Genomic DNA, 18,373 nt, shown 5'->3' with positions numbered 1-18,373 from the left:
TAGCCACGTAGCGAGGACTTTTGCTGTCATTATTATTGTTTTTACTCTTGTTCTTGTTTTTTTTTTTCGTTTTATCAAGCTGTCCGATTATTATTGTTGTTCGGTTTCGATTCCATGTAGCATGGGGTGCGTACGCATTGCCAAGTTAACATGCTGCTCTGGAAATTAGCCGGTGTTTTTTTCCCATTTATTTCTTTTTTTTTTTTTGATTAGGTCTGCGGAAGCATAATTTCTAATCAATTTAGTTAATCTGCACTTTAGATACTTGAACTTAGGCATAAAGAGAAAATAATTGCATCGGTTTCACATTCGTGTTTGGTGCGCTTGTTTTCATTACCCTGAGAACTAGCACACCTTTCGTCTACTACAGGTATTCAAATGTTGTGGGCAATATTCTTGATTTACTCGATATTGATATTGCGTGCGTACACTTAACTCTTGAGAAATTACTTTTTTTTTGGGTAATTTGGGAAAAAATATAATTAATAAATAGGTAAACTTTCTTTATAAAAAAAATGCTCACAAATGTTTGAAAACAAAGCATCCAGAATATTTTACTTTTTGGCTATCTGGATCGGACTCTAAACACCGAAGTTAACCAAGCAAACATTTTATATAGCGTGGTAGTAAGGAAAGAAAAAGCACAGCTGCTGGATAAAGTGAAGATTTAAGAATATTTGCCAAACAAAAATGTCACAGAAACGTTGGAATTTCTATATTGAAGAATCCAGCATCCACTATTTGGTTAGCTGTAAACAAAAGGCTTTGGCTTTGGTATTTACGCACATTTGGATACTTTCTTTATGTCCTGAAATTCTCATTAATATCGGACTATTCACGCTGAAGTTAATCAGCAAAACTTTTAGCATGAATTAAGTGCAGATTTTAGGACAGTTTCCAATTGAAGAAACCTGAATTGGCAAATTCAGGAAGTTCCGATTTGAAAAGATTTATGTTTGCACAACTTTATTATACCTCATATTATATCGCCATTATAGATAGCTTTTAGATACTTATCTAACTGCCAGCTAGCTAATATTATAAACCAAACATTGTATTTCTGTTTTGTTATTTTATCTGGTAAATGTTATGTTTTTCTGAATAAGCGATAATAATCTCTTACAATTAAGATTAAATTAATCATGTACTTTTTTCTTTTTATGAACCACCCGTTTGATGTATGGCAACATAAATTGCTCAACTGTAATATCAGGGTGTAAGTATTGTAAATTTTTGAATGCTGGCATTTTGGGTAAAACAAACAAACAAACAAACACAATTAAATTCTCATTACCGCAAGTACATGTTTGTTTTTTGGCTAGCTGCTGTCCTTGAAACCTTAATGAATAGTTAGAAAAGCGAACCGGGGCATGAAATTGTCGAGTGGACTCGTGCAAGCGTGTTGTGATAAATGAATTTCTCAAACAATTGACACCCACTTAAATGTCTTTAAAAGTTCACTTCGCTCACTTTGACGATCTGCAGCTCGGATCTGAAATGTAAGCGACCCGGGCCGACAGCCTTAATTACAACCAGCAAAATACATGTTAAACATGACATTTTTTATGTGCCGGCGATCGATCAAAACGACAGCTTCTGGATAGCAACGCTCAATGTGCCAAAAGATTCCAGTTCCAAGTCCGCCAGGAGGCCAACTACAGGTCGACCACGTCTACAGGTCTACAGGTCTGCGTGGCAGCTCGTGTCTTATCAACGTAATATCGAATTTCGATCAAAACGCCTTCGAGCGACTTCTTCTTGTCGAAGCAAACGGCACTCGCAGGCGCGCTCGACTTTTTGGCGCAAAACCGAACGTAACGATATGAACGGCAGCCACTGTTGCCAGCCCACATTCCAGCTCACATGACCCTCATTATCATAGTTGGCACCATTAGGGGAACATAATTTTTGCGCACTGACCAGTATCCTACGAGGACACTCACTGAACAGGACTGAACTTGGACTGAACGGGCATCAGGTTTGGGCTCATGTGCATCTGCCAGTAATTGCCGTTGAGACTTGACAATGTGTTATTAAATTGTTAAGGCGAAATGGCAGCTCAACTTGAGAGCTATATTTAGCAGTTAATAACAGCTAAAGCTCAACTAGTTGCATAATCTTGTTAACTATTTGCTGTTTGTCAGTTTGTGTTTGCGCGAGAAATTAATTTTACAATTTATATCTAGTTAATTTTGATAAATTCATTTATATTTTTTCTTTTCCTTTTTCATGTACCTATTCCGGAAAACTTCACACGTGCTCTTCGCAGTATGTAAGTATGCCAAAAATCAATTTCAAAACAAAAATATTATTGTAATTATTGTAATACACAATTACCTCGGCCAGGGTTTAAAAATGGCTGTAGGGATTTTTCTCAATACTTTCCAAGCCGCATGTCTGTAAAATACTAAGCTATTAGTTGTGGATAATTTAATTCTTCTTATATTTATAGCTCTATTAACAATATATTTTTATATGAGAGTAAGAGAGTTGTCCGAATATTCAACCAATATGATCCGATGATTGCAATGAGGATTAATGCTTATCACTTGTATTTTCCTTTGTACTTACAAACTTTCTGGCTTATAATATCTGTTTTATTTTGCGCTGGAATCGATCAGTGCCTTCAGATCTCTATCAAGCGAATGACTAAGGGAAGGGTGTATAGTTACTATTATGTAACTTAATAGATACAAAATTCAAGCTGCGTAAATTTCCAATTTATAGAGCATTACTGAAATTTGGTCACATTTTGTACAAACTTGTATACGGCGATATTTTTAGGTTAGAAAACTTCCGCTTTTAAAACATATAAATCAAAAATTGTTTTCCCAAATATTAAACAAAAAATATACAGTGCTTACTATAAGGATCAAAGCGAGCATATCACCTGTGGGCTTTTCTTATAAATTGTATTTATAAAGTAGCTATTATACATTTAGTTATTATTAGTTACAAAACTTTTAAAATAGAGTATGAAAATAGTGTTGAAATTTGTTCACAGTTTGTATAGAATGGAAGTTGGGGCAAGTGTTTTTTGGCTGCTTTGTGAGTTGCAGATAATCATCGCAAATTGTTATCTTGGTTTTCAATCATCTATTGTCATGATCCAGATGAGCACATACCATCGCATTTTTACCATATCGGATTCCAGCTGTGACACCTTCACTACTGCTTTGCACTTTGGGACGAAACGAGTGACAAATATTTTGACCATCCTTTTATGATCGTGAGGCAGTATAAGAAGGACCATGGGCGCTGCAACTGGTTGTCTCACGACCTGGACATGGTAGTTGGTACACCATACTCCATACTCCTGGCATTCCTTCACAATGCGTTTGCAGCAGCAGCAGCAGCAGCAGCAGCTGGATTCCCTTCAGCGATCGCCAACACTGTCGGATGCCTCCACGACTTGGTAGCCTGCCCTAGAGAGCAAATCGCTCTGTTTGTTTCTCGAAGGCAAATACAATGCCACAAACTGAACGAGACGCAAGAATTTATGGCATTTCACTGTCAGAGACGCAGAATTTCTGTCCCTTGCCACCATTAATGGAATGGACAATAAATTTAAACGTGCAGACGGACAACATGCCATATGTAAAGAGGCTGTAGCCAACCTGAGCCGAGAGCCGAGAGCCGGGCCTGTGTGGAAGCGACATTCACGAAATGGCCAAAATCGCTTCTCTTCTTGCTTTGCGCGTGAGACGATTTGTAAATCCGAAGCCGATGTTTGCATTCTGTCATATGACAAAGCGATAATCAGCCTCATGACTTCACACCTCATTTGAATAATTATCGGCTGCCTATTAATCACAGCATCGATTGTAGGTTCTTTGAGATTCTTCCTCTCCTAAACATCTGAATCAAAAGCCTGCGCTTAGAGCCACAAACTCCTTGTCGAATAGCTTTAATCTTAACGTCTCTTAGCCACTTAACCATTGATCTAATGACAGTAGGACATGTGTATTGATGAAACAAACAAGCATCATTAATTAAATTTACCCAACAATGAATACTCTGATTTCAGGTTTACTTTCAAGGCCTCTCGCTCGGTAACATATACCCATTGAAATAGGAAATGTATGATATGCAGAAGCTTTGCAATTGTAGCTAGTTTAAATTTAGCTAATTACTTGCTGAAAACTAAAAGCAGATATCTTAAATGACTCAAAGTAAACGCAATCATGTTGAGATCAACAGAGAACTCGATCTACTCCGTAGTCCGTACCAAAGATGGGCTCATAGGCCACAGACTTGGAATAATCAGACCTTAAGGTTGAGATTCTTGCGGACCAACTCCCAAGTCAGAATAATAGCTATCTATAGGAAATTTGGGAATTTTACAGCTATTCTCAGCATTTTTCGAACTATCGATAAAATAATTGCTTATATCTTTTAACAAAACCCCAAATTAAACAATAACAAATTTAAATAAAGGTTGTTTTATGTTTTCGGGCTTTGTGCCAAGGAAAATTTTTTAAAAAATTTCTTTGGCAGGATTAGTTTGATTTTAAGTCCACATTTCAAGCTCATGCTGGGACTGGACTCAAAAATGAGGCCTGATTCTATTATGGATTATCATTTGTTTAAATACTATTAAAAGTATTTGGTCTTCAAGCCAAGTTTATCTCGACTAACACAAAATCATATATAATAATATAGGGTTAACATGTGCAAGCCAAATTTACTAGAGCCTTAAACTATTAGTAAATAAAGAGGCCAACCAAAAAGTGTATCAGCGACACTTTAACTAAATAATACATATCGTAAATCGGCACACACATTGTTGATAAGATAGTCGAAGCTGTTGTTGTATGTGGCTTCTGTTCGTGAACATTTCTCCACGAAATGCTAAGACAATGGTTGAGATTAAATGCCAAACAGTGCAGATTAAGATGCATCGACAGCAATAGTAGCTACATATGTATCTCAGCATTCGCTGGGCAGTCCGTTTGGCCTGGTACCGGGGCTGACTGCGTCTTTAACTGGGAGACACAAAACAAATTTCCCTTGAAAAGAATTACATACCGATCGGCAGCGGGAATTGGCTGAAACTCTATTTGTATCTGCCCCCGATTTCGTTGTTGCCCGCTGCTGCTGCCCCATGTGCCCCATGTGCCCCAGCCTCTGTCTCTGTCTCAACTTGTTTGTCGCTGTTGCTGTTCAAAAAGTGACCGTCTTCATTGTCAACACATGGCTGTGGTACGTAGCATTGCTGTGGCAAACAATTCTATAGAAAATCATCGTGCACTCGCGGCGATCTTACAGTTCAGAGCCTTCAGAGCCTTATCTGAGCGGCCCGAATCGTTGCGCCTTACTAAATTATTATGTTAACATGAAAATAATTGAGGCAAGAGGCATTCGGCAGTGGCTGGCCAATTTATTTATATCGGTATAATCTTCAGCCTGGAATCCTTGTTTTTCTCCAGCTTCATTTTTTTTTTTTTGCATTTTTTTTTTTTGTTTTTTTGGTGGCCAGCGACAGCAATTGATGATCGAACAAATAGTTCCAGAAGTGCTGCAGATTGCAACAGCGACGCCCTGCTGCTTGTTAGTCTTGTCTCTGGGCCAAAAGCTTATGAATAAATGTATATACATATATATACGTATAAAATAAACCATTGTATAGCTATCGATTAGTCAGTTAACTAATTAAAGGCTTTTGTGCTTTCCAGACCGCCTTACACTGGGCTGCCAAGCATGGTAATGAGGATGTGGTCAAGTTAATTGCCGGCACCTATAAGGCGGATGTCAATGCGAAGACGGTAACGATTTGCACAAATCATCTAGAATTTGTAAATATTTAAATTTTTCTTTTCCATTTCATGTCCATATCCATTTGCCAACTGTCGACATATTGGGCTTTAGCATGGGGTAAGTGTATTTTCTGTTTCTTGCATATATTGAAATACATTTAATAATATACGAAATCGGACTGATTGCCTTGTCACAATCACGCGAAAATCGGCGTCACATGTCACACGGCAAACACTTTTTTAACCCTTCCCTTCCCATGGGTTGGGGCACAGCCAAGCTGTGACAAATCGTGACGAGCAAATCCAATTGTGGCAACAACATGCCCAGGCCTCAAGTCCTTTCCTACGGTTTTATGCTTGCGAGTTTACACAATTTTAAATTGAACCGTGCCTTGTTTCAAACAAATTAAATTCTCTCAAATGTTTTTCAACTGTCATTCTCCAAAACAGAGACAAAGTGAATTGTCAATCACGGCGGCGAATGTGTTACATTCAATTTGATATGAATTTCCAACCGATTTGATACGCATTTTTGCAAAAGGTTCAAAGTCTTGCAGCCCAAATTTAAACCATATTTTATTCTTTATTCATCGATTATTTTGTACGGTTTTAAAGAGCAGACAAAAAATAATGTTAAAGCTAAATTTAAAAAATACGATCAATAAATTGAAATATTTGCATTAACAATTTCAAAACTTACCCAAATTAAAGGTATTAATTACGATCCACATTCTTTTTATAGGGATATACACCGCTTCATTTGGCTACTCAATTCGGGAGGCAAAATATATACGAACTACTATGGAATGTTTACAGTACGTATTCTAATTATGTTGATTCATGAATGACAAACAAAATATGTTGAATATATTGGATATATCATCAGAATGGTTAAGATATATATGAAAATACTTATCAGGTTTATAGCTTAATGTGCAAATTGGTTAATTATGTTTGACAATCCCAAATTAAGAAATCAACTCTTTCAGAGGCCAACCGGGACATTATGGATTGGAGTGGAAATAAGCCATTGGACTACAGTCGCCAGCGGCCCAGTGTTTCGGCCTCAACGTGCAGTAGTGAGTATCAAAAGTATTTCCTCGGCACGGAGCTAAACAACAACTACCATCTGGGATACCAAAACATTGAGAGCCCGCTCTCAAGCGGTGGCAATGGGATCATGGGCGGCACACTAGGCAGCGCACTGACACGCGGCAAAAAGCGCTCTCAAATGCGCTACGCCACCGTTAGCAGTGGCTCAGGTGGGGGCACTGTGACTCGCACTCAATCTCTAATGGCAACAGGCTCATATCGACGCTACAAAAAGCCATCTGTGCAGTCTCTGTTATTCAAAGAGTCAAACGAGGACAGTGACTCGGATCCAACACCGAGAAGCAAACGGGACGCTAATGTGGCTACGGATCAGCCCGAAGAGGACAAATTGGAAATGTTAGAGAGCGAATCCAACGAGCGCAAGTTGCGCAGTGCCCCCACTCGGCGCAAGGAGAGCTTTTTGCGTAAAACATTTCGGTCCGCTGCCGGTGCAAGCCGACCCCCAAAAGATATTGTTACTAACCAATCTACCTAAACAATCCAAGCATGTGCCAAATAACCAGCTTATGTATTTACTATCTAACTAAACAAAGGGTAGCAAAAAACAACTGTATACGAGTTTGAATTCTTTCTGGCATTGTTGAAATTTTTGAACTATTAACAACAATTCTTTCATAATGAATATTATACACAACACTTGTTAAGCACATAATATTAACAAATTATATTATCATTGCTGTACACTTAGCCAGTTATTTTTTGTACACCCTTTTTATACGAAAAAAATGTATCATAACCCCTCCAACCTATTAACCGAATTGCACCTAAAAACCTTTTTAAAAAAATATTATTTTAAGCTAACATAAAATATGTTTATTGGTTATCTGAAATTTATATTAAATATCAATTAAATATTTAGTTATATACATTTATTAATGTTTTAACTATACAAACTGTTATTAGCATCAATGAAACTTTTATTAAAATAACAACAACAAAAATATAGAGAAAACATTAAAACACTTGGCAAATGCTTTTAGTAGATGTTATATTAGTCTGATCTTAAATGAAATCTGTCAAAAAGTTAAACATCGTGTTAAATACATTGTAATCAAATTTATTGTAGCTATTTAAACAAACATACGAAAAAAATGTATTTAGGGTTGTTGAAGCCATCGTACACAAACTAGAAGGTAGCTGCTGATATATGTATATAAAAATATCATATATATATGTACCTGTATAGAACTGATTTCGTTATGCTGTACAACTAGATAAACTAGAGCATAACTGCTTATATGTGCTTCGACATTTTTACTAATCTAGGTTCAGTTCCTACTAAGCTACAAATTTCTTAACAAATTTTAATTCGCTTCACCGAAGTTTATTAATTGATTAACACTTTTGCTAGTTCTAGCAATAAACAAAGTTTAAAATATACATGTCCAGTGCTTAATGTTTTATAATACATCAATTTAATATTTATTTAAACGGTATTAACCCAGCATGTCAGCAAGTTAACAAAAAAAAAAAAAACATGAGAAGCAATTGATTTAATTGACATTAAATTCCGCAAGACATTCCTTTTAATTGCATGTTTATCTGATTTTTCTTAACTGAATCACGTCCATATCAGTTGAACTAATGGCAAGACTGCCGCTGCATTAAGTATTTCGTATTTAAGTTCTCAACTATCTTAACTGGGGAACTCCCCTATTTATTTTCATCATTGCTACGTGTAGAAATTCAAGCGATGCGGCACAGCGGCGGACTCAACGGCACCTGGAGGCAGGTTGACTTAACTAAAGAATTTGAATGTTTGCAATCAATTAATGTTCAATAAAATCTTTCTTTGTTTTATCAATTCCGCTCGTTATTATGTATATATATTATAATTTTTTCAATTATTTTAAAGCATTGTACAAGAAAAAAAAACACGCTAACGCTTTTTGTAGTATCCTTGAATTTTTTTATTTAAAAGCATTTGATTTTGATGCCTGTTATTCTTATTTATTTATTTGGTAAGTTTTTCTTTTAACGAATTCCTTAATCGCACAGTCATTTGTCCTTCTGAAAAAAACTACTAACTAATATTTAGTTGACATATTTCCATTTTAATTTTAACAGCATGTGCATGTGAAGTCTTTATTTAACACAAATAACTAAATATCTCTTTTTTTATCCAATCTTTGCAGAAATCAAAGCGCGAAAAAAGCATACAAGTAAGTGCCTCTTTAATTACTGAAGGAAATTTACTCAAATTTGTTGTTTGTACTTTTTGTTGCAGTCGAAAAAGATTTGGGATTCCTGCGGATTGGTTCACTGAATGTCCGAGTAAAGAAAACAACCGAAGCGTTCAGCAACTTCTTGGGAGTGGGCAATGGCAGTGTCCCGATGCCGTATGGACCTGGCGGAGCCATAGAAGTAGGTCGCCATCACCAGCGAACTCACCGTCACCCTCATCAGCATCATCATCATCATGCCAATGGTACGACACGGGATCGACCTCCGAATCAGAGAGCATCGGTGACAATACCATACGGGTCGAGTAATATAGTGGGCTCCAGATCAAGTGTTCCAACCAACAGGAATATATATGACGCTGTTCACAAGTCGTGGGGCTCAGCGGACAACATAACACAACGTTCCGAGAATTTGATGCCACCACCAAAATCGGTTGATTACGTCTCAAAGCGCTACAGAACATCGAAACGCTCGTCGTATGCCTCCAATGCCACAGACTCACCGCGGGATTCCATCTGCTCATCCAATTCCAGCTCAAATCTTAACACCGGTTACAGCAGCATGCCCACAACCCCAAATCAAATACGGGCTCCAAAGAGCATTGGTTCAGCACTCAACGTTGATTCGGACTCTGATTCCGCTTGTGGCTTCGACTCAAACTGGTCTGTCAATGACGGAAATTCAATCAACAATAATGTGTTAAAATCCTAATCATTGAGTATCATTTTTAAAGCATACCAATAATTCTTTGTGAGGCACTATTAGACCTAAGAACATTTGTATTCCAAGCGATACTCAGATTTAAATTGATTTGTTTTTGCGCAGACTATAGAAATAGAAATTCAGTTGGCACATATGCGAAATAAAAACCAGTTCTTATCGAGAGGCCTTAACAAAATATAAATATTTTCATATGGTCGTTGCATATTGAAACATATATATTGATTAATTTTTTACAGAATATACATCATAAAATGAAATGTTTTGATTTGGAATTAAATAAATGCATTAGTCATCAAATGTTTAGCAGCTCGCTTAGTATTCGCATGGTATCGTTTGGTGTATTGACCTTATGTCCTTGAAGGCGAGGATCCGTATAGATCTCGTAATCATTACCACCTGGTTCTGTTTTGTCGCCAAAGAAATGGATCTCTTTGAATTTATGGTGGGCTTCGATATGGCGCAGACAGAAGGTTTTGTCCCAACCGTGCGGGAACACATCGAAGCTTATTTGACCACCAATACTGTAAGTAAGATCGATGTCTGCGAACTCTTCTTTAAGCTTTGAAATCATTTTCTTTCTAATTTGGTGTTCGTCATCGTAGGCCGCAAACATGTTACGCTCCTCCCGGGTGCATTGACGACCGATCGGGCAGACGTTCAGCATTCCATTTCGGAACTCAATAAACGTTCCTCGTTTGATGGGCAGTTCCAGTTCAGATAAATACCGAAGCACATAGTTGATAAATCTCTGTAAAGTTGATTCTCCCAAATGCTGTATAATATTTTGTTTGCCCACTTCATTGCCACCTTCTATTTGTACCAGGCCATTTTCAGGGAATATAAAGTCGAATTCCTTTAGTATCTTCTTGCCATTTAGCTGCTCGAACATTTTCTCCAGATCAGATCCACCGACGATTCCAATTGTCGCCCTTGGCTTCACCTTTGTGTAAAAGAACTCCTCGAATTCCGGCTGCACCACCGAACGTGGTAATGTCAAAGTTCCATCCACATCGAAGAGAAGCAAAATATCCTCCCGTTTTTTAGTGGCTGTCGACATTCTAAAAACCTGTGACTGTTATCAAACACAGAGGAAAAGTCACTTGTGTCGCACAAATTTGACCACGTATGTATGTGCGTGAAAAGTTCGCTGGAATCAGCTGTTTGCTGGAACTGATAACAATTAATTGCCGGCAATAATGTCAACGCTTCGTGTGTTCCCTATTTGAGCGCAATAAAAACATTAAATAAAAAAACGAATTTCAAACAATATTTTATATTTAATTACAAAAATCGAGGGACGCACCTTTCATTGTGGCCAAATAACAAATGAGTATGTAAAATATGCTCCGCGTTTAGCAACAGCTGTTCGTGTTTATTGCATGCCCAGCACGTATGGATTAATTAACATATGCATGAAAGTATAAGGTAATTTAATACAAATCGGTTTTAACAATATTAAGTTATGTTGACCGTCTGGCGTGTTCTTGCAGCGATTTATATTTTTGAGTATTTATCATGGGGTCCACAATAACCGGATATAAAGTTATTCCAATTGCTCCAACTATGCATGATACAAAGCCAACAAATCTCCACCCGCGTAAGGCAGCCATTATTCTGCAAGACAGAATTTGTTTAATTCTTAAATGTTTTTACAATTTACTATTACAAAACAAAAACACCTGCTCTTTATATAAATTGCCTAAAAAATGCCAAACGCCGCCAAAAATATCGTAGCCACCCAACAAAACATCGTGTATGCTTTCGATAACACAGCACGAGCACTATCGATAATAGTGCATTGCGGGCGTGTCGTAGTTAGGTTTATTTCGCTTGTGTTTATTTTTATTTAATATATATTTAAACTAAATGTGGACTGCTCTATGTGTGTAAAAATGAATACAATTTATTTGTTTTTATGTTTAATAAGCGCATTGTGTTTAATTGTAATTCATGGTAAGTACAATATCACCTGCTCATCTCGCTGACTAAACATAGGGCGTTGCTGCTCTAGGCATGTAATGCATAGTTGTGTATGTATGTGTGTACATTTGTAAGGGCAAATGAATTGGCTATTATTTCATTTAAATTTCATCGATAAATGTTTATAATATGTTCTCCACAATAAAGCCTATAAATAAAGCTGCAAGAATTGTGTGGCCTTTCATCTTAGTATATTAATCAAGTGCTATAAGCAATTCTAATGTTTCCCATACATGTATGTATGTATATGTATTTGGATATATTAATTAATTTGAAGCTATGCTTATTAGAAATTCATTGGATTGCTCTACTTGTATGTGTATTTTATTAATTATTATTAATTTTAGCGCAACATCACTACGATGAACATAAAACCAGTAACATGATTTGGTGCACAAAGGGTCAGGAGGAACAGTACAAATGTGAAAACTTGACTGCGGCCATCGTCCGGGACAAAGCGCTCTTTGACGATGTACTCATGAATCTCACCTGCTTAATGGCATACAGCGCAGATGAATGCATCCATCATCTGGACCGCGAGAAGGCGCATATCACATCGTTGGACGCCGGAGATGTTTTTACCGCTGGTCGTTACAACTCCCTGATCCCAATAATGCAGGAGAAATTGGAAGGCGGATTCTTGAACTATCATTCAGTGGCAGTTATCAAGAAGAATACACTTCCCGATGTGACCGAGCTGCGACACCTGCGTCAAAAGAAAGTCTGCTTCCCCTGGGTAGGAAGTCTTGCAGGTTGGATCGTACCAATATATACGGTAATGGAACATATTATCTGTTCAGAAACTAACATATTAATATGGTTTAATTCGTTTTGCTTTCAGCTGCAACACTTTGGCGATATGGAGGTTGTGGATTGTAATAACCAGGTGAAGACGGCTGCCAACTTTTTCAACAGCTCCTGCGCTGTGCACTCGCTGATTGACAAGTACAATCCCATTGGAGACAATTCTGACAAGTTGGTTTATTCAAATATTTAAATACCGATTATCTTATAGCACTTACGCATATCTTTTTCAGACTTTGTGCTTTATGTACTGGCAAAATACCTGGACGCTGCTCGGCATCTGATCCATATTTTGGATACGATGGTGCATTTAGGTGCCTTCTTGAAGCGGGAGAGGTTGCCTTCTTGCGGCATTCGACTGTTTCTGAAATGCTGCAAACTACAGAGTTTAGTGAGTAGCTTGGCTTTTATTAGTAAATATTTTCTAAACTTAAATTATGTTTGCACTCTAGAAAAATTGTCACCGGATACCTTTGAACTGCTTTGCCGGGATGGTAGCCGTGTGCCCATCTCTGACTATCGCCAATGTAGCTGGGGCCAAGTGCCTTCGGATGCAATTGTTACTTCTTCAGCTCGTAGTTTTCGGGATCGCTTCCGATACCAACAGTTTTTAAAACGCATTGCTGAGTTGTATTCAGACGCTCTCCGTGAGGAATCAAAAGGCAATCAGCCACAGACTGCCGGAGGATTCAACACGTACGATCGCAACAACTACAATGACCAAGGTCGTAACAACCCTTACGACAATCTTAACAGTCAATACGACAATATCAACACCTACAATAGAAACCAGAACCAAAATCAAAATCCCTTTGATCGCTTTGATGGCACAAATTATCGCAATGACCGACTGGACAGCAGTTTTACCACTGAACGCAATTCGTTTGATGGCAACACATCTGTACCTTACGAAAAATTCCGTATTTTTGAATCGAGCAGATATGGAAAATCAAATCTGCTTTTCCAGGATGCAGCCAGAGATCTCATTTCCATATCGGAAGACGATCAGTCCTTTACTAAATATTTGCAAAAATCGATTGCATATATATACGGCATCCGCGAATGTCCCGTTCCAGCAATGACGATGTGTGTGACCTCTGAGCCAGAGCTGGAAAAATGCATCAAAATGAGAGTTAGTTCTTTTTGCTTTATTTAATTTCCTCAGTAATTTCACTTACATTCCTTTTGCAGACGGCACTCAAGGCACAAATTTTAAAACCAGAGCTTATTTGCAAAAAACTGCACTCGCATATAAATTGTATGCAACTTATACAGTCAGGAAAGGCTGATGTGGCTGTCTTTGATGCCGGCGATGTATACACGGGTGGATTGAATTATGATTTGATTCCATTCATGTCTGAGGTCTATAATTTGGGTGAGCCGGAATACTATGTAGTAGCTGTTGCCAAGGAAGAAGATCCCGACACCGAGCTAACGTATCTGAAGGGGAAGAACACATGTCACACTGGCATTAATACTGCAGCAGGCTGGACATATCCAATGGCATTCCTGCTATCGAATGGTTGGATACGACCTTATGGATGTGACTCGATACGTGCCGCAGCAGAATACTTTACCAAATCATGCGTGCCCGGCGCAATCAGCAGCGAATATAATACTGGCGTACCGTACGACAGCATGTGTGATCTTTGCCATGGAACCAGCTTCAGATACTGCCGCCGTGATGCTTCGGAGGACTACTATGGTCACACGGGTGCGTTCCGCTGCCTCGTTGAGGGCGGCGGCCATGTGGCTTTTATGAAACACACCACTGTAATGGAAAGCACGGGTGGCAAGCGCAAGGAGTGGTGGGCACGGAATGCTTTAAACGATGACTTTGAATTGTTATGCACGGACGGCACACGCGCCGAGCTACAAGATTACAAACGCTGCAATTTGGGCAAAGTGAGAGCTAATGCTGTCGTCACCCGTGGCGGTGTCAACTACAATGAGACACAATTGCACGCATACATCAACCTGCTAACCTATGCTCAACAGCTGTACGGCCGGAAGGATGTGGATGCCTTCAGTTTTAGCATGTTCTCATCGCCATTCGGGCACTATGATTTAATCTTCCAAGACGCCACGCGCCAATTGCAAGTAATTCCGGAGAACGAACGCCGCTACGATACATATTTGGGTAGCAATTTTATGCGTGCGCGTCGCATTACGGACTGTTATGCCTCCGCCCCTCATATTACGTTTTCCATATTCTTGCTCCTGGCAAACGCATTTGCTCTGAGAATATTACTCTGATTACATGAGCCTGAAATCTCAATTTCTTTTCACATTCCAAATAGGGTAAAACATTGCCCAGAATGACTAGTAACATTTCGTACGCCCAATACGAATCTCACACAAATGACAAACATACATATCTATGCGTATATATATATAGTTCGCAGTATAATTTGTTTATCTGATCCATCAATTAAATTTTTTTTTACAAATTCTATTCTGTTCGCAGCTTTTGAGCTGACTCAAGTGCCTTAATGTTTTCTTAATCATTTGATATTTCGAAAGAATTATCCATTGTTTATTACAATTTAATCGCCTTTAAAGTGTCTAATGCGAATTATACTATACACGAAATGTACAATAATTTAATTTTAAGTCATAAAGATCAACATTACGAATAAGAGTGTTCTCCGTCCAATACCGTCCACAAAATTTATATTATACTGAATTTTACAAGCCATCCAGATTATTATACACAAACGTCTGAAGGAAGTATATATTTATTGTATTGTTTTTATATACTATCAGAATTATACACAGACATAGAAATATAAAAATAAACACTTTTAGAACAAAACTTATTTTTAAAAAATGTCATAAATCTAAACCTTAAATCCATATAGCAACTACAGAATCTTTATTTAAGCACAAGGCTTAAAAGCATAGCAGTTATGCATATAAGATTGTTGCATAGTGCATGTGGATGATCATCAGTAGAAATATACTATTGCGGGTAATTTTTAAAATGAAATTCACCAATTGGTCAATGTTGACGTCACTAATGTGGTAAAATTGGGTGTGCAATCGATTCGTTGGTATTGGCAATTTCTTCTTCTTCGCTTTCATTCAGCTGGCACTGACACGCGTTGGTTTTATTTGGGCTACATTTAGTGCAACAACAACGTGAAAACGGAAAGTAGTTTAGCGACTGGTTAGACTTTCAACAAGGATCTTGAGTGCCTCATAAATCGAGCCAGCAATTCAATTACAACATGTCTATTAATTTGCGCACCGTTTACGCATTTGCGAGAGAAATGTACCCAAAAATTTCAAAGGAACCCATACAGTACGGAACAGCTGGGTTTCGCGGCAAGTGAGTTTACAAGTGGGAATATACTTAAGCTTATCTACATACATAAATTACTTCATATATACAAATATTTATGTATGTATGCCCACCCACACCCATCTAAATCAACACACACACATGCGTATATTCATATGTATGTGTCTGTTTTAGGGAGTGGTGAAGATGAGTAAGGCGAGTGCACTATTCTGGCATTCCAATTTATTTATAGAATTTCTTTCTTTATCAATGGACATGCACCTTTAAAGGTACCTAAGTACTGCATATACATGAGATATTTAGTTTTGTATAATTAAACTCGATTGTAGAATAGCGAAACATTTTTATATTAGGCAGCCGTTTAACTTTACCTGCAATCACGAAAGATCGTTCTTGGCGGCGGCTTTTTTATTTAAACATACATACATATGTGCACACATATATATTTACGTACATATGTATGTATATGCATACGTGCATGCTAGAGTCTTGCACGTATGCGCGAATTTGAAATGATAATCAAGACATCCGATGGAATCAGAATTCAAATAATCGCATGTCCATCCATAATACAAATAAATCAAAGTCTGTATTTATCTTTATTTACTCATTGAACTACTCATGTGGTGCACTTTCTCTTATTAATATACTATATTACTACAGCAATCGGATCTGCTTAAGATCAATTTGAATGTAAACTTTATAAAAACTGTTGTTTTTCTTGAACAGAGCCGAGTTCTTGGACAGCGTAATGTTCCGCATGGGCGTTCTCGCAACGCTACGTTCCCGCTTTCGGGAGGGTGCTGTCATCGGTGTTATGATCACAGCCTCACATAATCCGGAGCCCGACAATGGCGTTAAACTGATCGACCCAAAGGGTGAAATGTTGGAGGCCAGCTGGGAGACGATAGCCACAGATTTGGTGAACGTTAGCGATCAGGATCTGGAGCAGCATGTCGCAAAAATAATTAAGGATAATCAAATCGATGTTACCTCAAGCTCCTATGTCTACGTTGGCATGGACAATCGCTATCATAGCCCCCGCCTGCTGAAAGCTGTCGCGGATGGTGTTATTGCGCTGAAGGGAAATGTACGAGAATTTGGAATAGTCACAACGCCCATGATGCACTTCTTCGTGGTGGCAGCCAACACAAAGGAGGTGTATGGCAAGCCCACTGAGGAGAGCTATTACGAGAAACTCATTTCCGCCTTTGAGAAACTGCGCAATGGTCAGCTAGAAAATGGCAACTATCGAAACCATCTGATCTTCGATGGCGCAAACGGCGTTGGTGCCAGAAAAATGCTGCAGTTTATCAAACGCATGAATAAGTCGCTAGACGTGACAGTCATCAACCAGGGCATAGGCAACGGCAAAATTAACGAGCAGTGTGGAGCTGATCACGTCAAGGTGCAACAACGACCCCCGGTATCCATGCCCATAGTGGAACCCTATACACGTTGCGTGAGTGTCGATGGCGATGCTGATCGCGTGGTCTACTTCTTCAGTGATGAAACGGGGACGTTCAAGCTCCTGGACGGGGACCGGATTGCCACTCTAGTAGCTGGCTACTTAATGGACTTAATCAAAAGCTGCGAGCTGGATCTGCGATTGGGCCTGGTGCAGACTGCCTATGCCAATGGGGCGTCCACAGATTACATTGTCAACGAATTGAAGGTGCCCGTTTCTTGTGTTCCAACGGGCGTAAAGCATTTGCACCACAAAGCCTTGGAATATGATATTGGCATTTATTTTGAGGCCAATGGCCACGGCACCATTGTGTTCAGTGATAATGCTAAGCAAACTATTGGCGAAGCGGCCAAGACCAAGCCAAGTGCGGAGACTTTACTGCTCGTAATAGATCTCATTAATGAAACTGTCGGTGATGCAATCTCCGATATGCTATTGGTAGAGACGATCCTAAACCACAAGGGCTGGGACGTTAAGGACTGGATCTCAAGCTACACTGACCTGCCAAATCAACAGCTCAAGATACAGGTTCAGGATAGAAACGTCATCGAAACCGCGGATGCGGAACGTGTGTGTATCAAGCCGGAGGGACTACAGGATGAAATCAACAAAGTCGTCTCAAATTATAAGCGCGGACGTGCTTTTGTGCGTCCGTCCGGCACAGAGGATGTAGTACGTGTATACGCCGAGGCTTCAACGAAAGAGGTCAGTATAGTTTACACTCAATTTTATAGAATCATTTTAATTGGATTGTCTCTCAATTATAGAATACTCAGCAGTTGGCGTACGAGGTGGGACGATTAGTTCAAAAACTTGCCGGCGGACTTGGACCGGAATTAGTTAACCCGGGCAATGCTCACTTGTAGTCAATGTTAATAGGAAAGGCTTGTGAAGCTAGATATGTGCTTGCGCATAATCTCTCACAGTTTCGCATTTAACCAGCGTGCTTAATTGGTAGACTTTACAAATGCAATAAACTTACACACAGCCTTAAAGTAAACACTAGCAATCACTTACAAATGCATTTATAATATAGTAATA

The 18,373-nt window shown here is 38.7% G+C and overlaps 5 protein-coding genes across 6 annotated transcripts; 3 read left to right on the top strand and 2 right to left on the bottom strand.

Annotated features, from left to right (window-relative positions):
- Nucleotides 1–6,429: 6,429 nt before the first annotated feature.
- LOC135435332 (protein CLEC16A homolog) lies at nucleotides 6,430–9,922 on the top strand. 2 transcript variants are annotated; one of them, XM_064692339.1, is made up of 5 exons: nucleotides 6,516–6,571; nucleotides 6,746–6,835; nucleotides 8,552–8,597; nucleotides 9,005–9,031; nucleotides 9,097–9,922. In XM_064692339.1, exons 1-5 carry the CDS (start codon nucleotides 6,563–6,565, stop codon nucleotides 9,762–9,764), a joined length of 840 nt encoding a protein of 279 aa, XP_064548409.1. In that variant the 5' UTR covers nucleotides 6,516–6,562; the 3' UTR covers nucleotides 9,765–9,922. The 2 variants fall into 2 exon arrangements, with proteins under 2 accessions (XP_064548408.1, XP_064548409.1); XM_064692338.1 differs by lacking the exon at nucleotides 8,552–8,597 and having other exon boundaries at nucleotides 6,430–6,571.
- Nucleotides 9,923–9,973: 51 nt separating this feature from the next.
- On the bottom strand, nucleotides 9,974–11,218 carry Pmm2 (phosphomannomutase). The gene is made up of 2 exons (XM_064692340.1): nucleotides 11,080–11,218; nucleotides 9,974–10,994 (listed from the first exon to the last, which is right to left on the bottom strand). The coding sequence occupies exon 2, from the start codon at nucleotides 10,831–10,833 to the stop codon at nucleotides 10,069–10,071; it is 765 nt and encodes a 254-aa protein (XP_064548410.1). The 5' UTR covers nucleotides 10,834–10,994; nucleotides 11,080–11,218; the 3' UTR covers nucleotides 9,974–10,068.
- On the bottom strand, nucleotides 11,112–11,583 carry LOC135435338 (uncharacterized). Its single transcript, XM_064692347.1, has 2 exons — nucleotides 11,456–11,583; nucleotides 11,112–11,390 (listed from the first exon to the last, which is right to left on the bottom strand). Exon 2 carries the CDS (start codon nucleotides 11,384–11,386, stop codon nucleotides 11,237–11,239), a length of 150 nt encoding a protein of 49 aa, XP_064548417.1. The 5' UTR covers nucleotides 11,387–11,390; nucleotides 11,456–11,583; the 3' UTR covers nucleotides 11,112–11,236.
- On the top strand, nucleotides 11,572–15,375 carry Tsf2 (transferrin 2). Its single transcript, XM_064692317.1, has 6 exons — nucleotides 11,572–11,729; nucleotides 12,104–12,531; nucleotides 12,598–12,731; nucleotides 12,794–12,951; nucleotides 13,013–13,692; nucleotides 13,752–15,375. The coding sequence occupies exons 1-6, from the start codon at nucleotides 11,657–11,659 to the stop codon at nucleotides 14,814–14,816; spliced, it is 2,538 nt and encodes an 845-aa protein (XP_064548387.1). The 5' UTR covers nucleotides 11,572–11,656; the 3' UTR covers nucleotides 14,817–15,375.
- Nucleotides 15,376–15,415: 40 nt separating this feature from the next.
- On the top strand, nucleotides 15,416–18,332 carry nst (phosphoglucomutase 3-like protein nst). Its single transcript, XM_064692332.1, has 4 exons — nucleotides 15,416–15,531; nucleotides 15,649–15,891; nucleotides 16,594–18,037; nucleotides 18,100–18,332. The coding sequence occupies exons 2-4, from the start codon at nucleotides 15,791–15,793 to the stop codon at nucleotides 18,196–18,198; spliced, it is 1,644 nt and encodes a 547-aa protein (XP_064548402.1). The 5' UTR covers nucleotides 15,416–15,531; nucleotides 15,649–15,790; the 3' UTR covers nucleotides 18,199–18,332.
- The last annotated feature ends 41 nt before the right edge of the window (nucleotides 18,333–18,373 follow it).

Source organism: Drosophila montana, unplaced genomic scaffold (genome assembly GCF_035044405.1).
Source record: "Drosophila montana isolate Dmon_TW-CO22-7 unplaced genomic scaffold, ASM3504440v1 contig_3543_1, whole genome shotgun sequence".
Taxonomy (NCBI): domain Eukaryota; kingdom Metazoa; phylum Arthropoda; class Insecta; order Diptera; family Drosophilidae; genus Drosophila; species Drosophila montana.
Note: the sequence above shows the minus strand (reverse complement) of the source record. Positions and strands in the feature narration are given on the sequence as shown.

Coding starts and splice junctions, on each gene's coding strand:
- LOC135435338 (XM_064692347.1), bottom strand. CDS start 11,386: ATGGCTGCCTTACGCGGGTGGAGATTTGTTGGCTTTGTATCATGCATA.
- LOC135435332 (XM_064692339.1), top strand. Junction 6,836..8,551: donor TTCGGCCTCAACGTGCAGTA/GTGAGTATCAAA, acceptor TGCTACGTGTAG/AAATTCAAGCGATGCGGCAC. Junction 8,598..9,004: donor GGACTCAACGGCACCTGGAG/GCAGGTTGACTT, acceptor CAATCTTTGCAG/AAATCAAAGCGCGAAAAAAG.
- nst (XM_064692332.1), top strand. CDS start 15,791: ATGTCTATTAATTTGCGCACCGTTTACGCATTTGCGAGAGAAATGTAC. Junction 15,892..16,593: donor ACAGCTGGGTTTCGCGGCAA/GTGAGTTTACAA, acceptor TTTCTTGAACAG/AGCCGAGTTCTTGGACAGCG. Junction 18,038..18,099: donor CCGAGGCTTCAACGAAAGAG/GTCAGTATAGTT, acceptor TCTCAATTATAG/AATACTCAGCAGTTGGCGTA.
- Pmm2 (XM_064692340.1), bottom strand. CDS start 10,833: ATGTCGACAGCCACTAAAAAACGGGAGGATATTTTGCTTCTCTTCGAT.
- Tsf2 (XM_064692317.1), top strand. CDS start 11,657: ATGTGTGTAAAAATGAATACAATTTATTTGTTTTTATGTTTAATAAGC. Junction 12,732..12,793: donor ATTGGAGACAATTCTGACAA/GTTGGTTTATTC, acceptor TATCTTTTTCAG/ACTTTGTGCTTTATGTACTG. Junction 13,693..13,751: donor AAAAATGCATCAAAATGAGA/GTTAGTTCTTTT, acceptor TTCCTTTTGCAG/ACGGCACTCAAGGCACAAAT.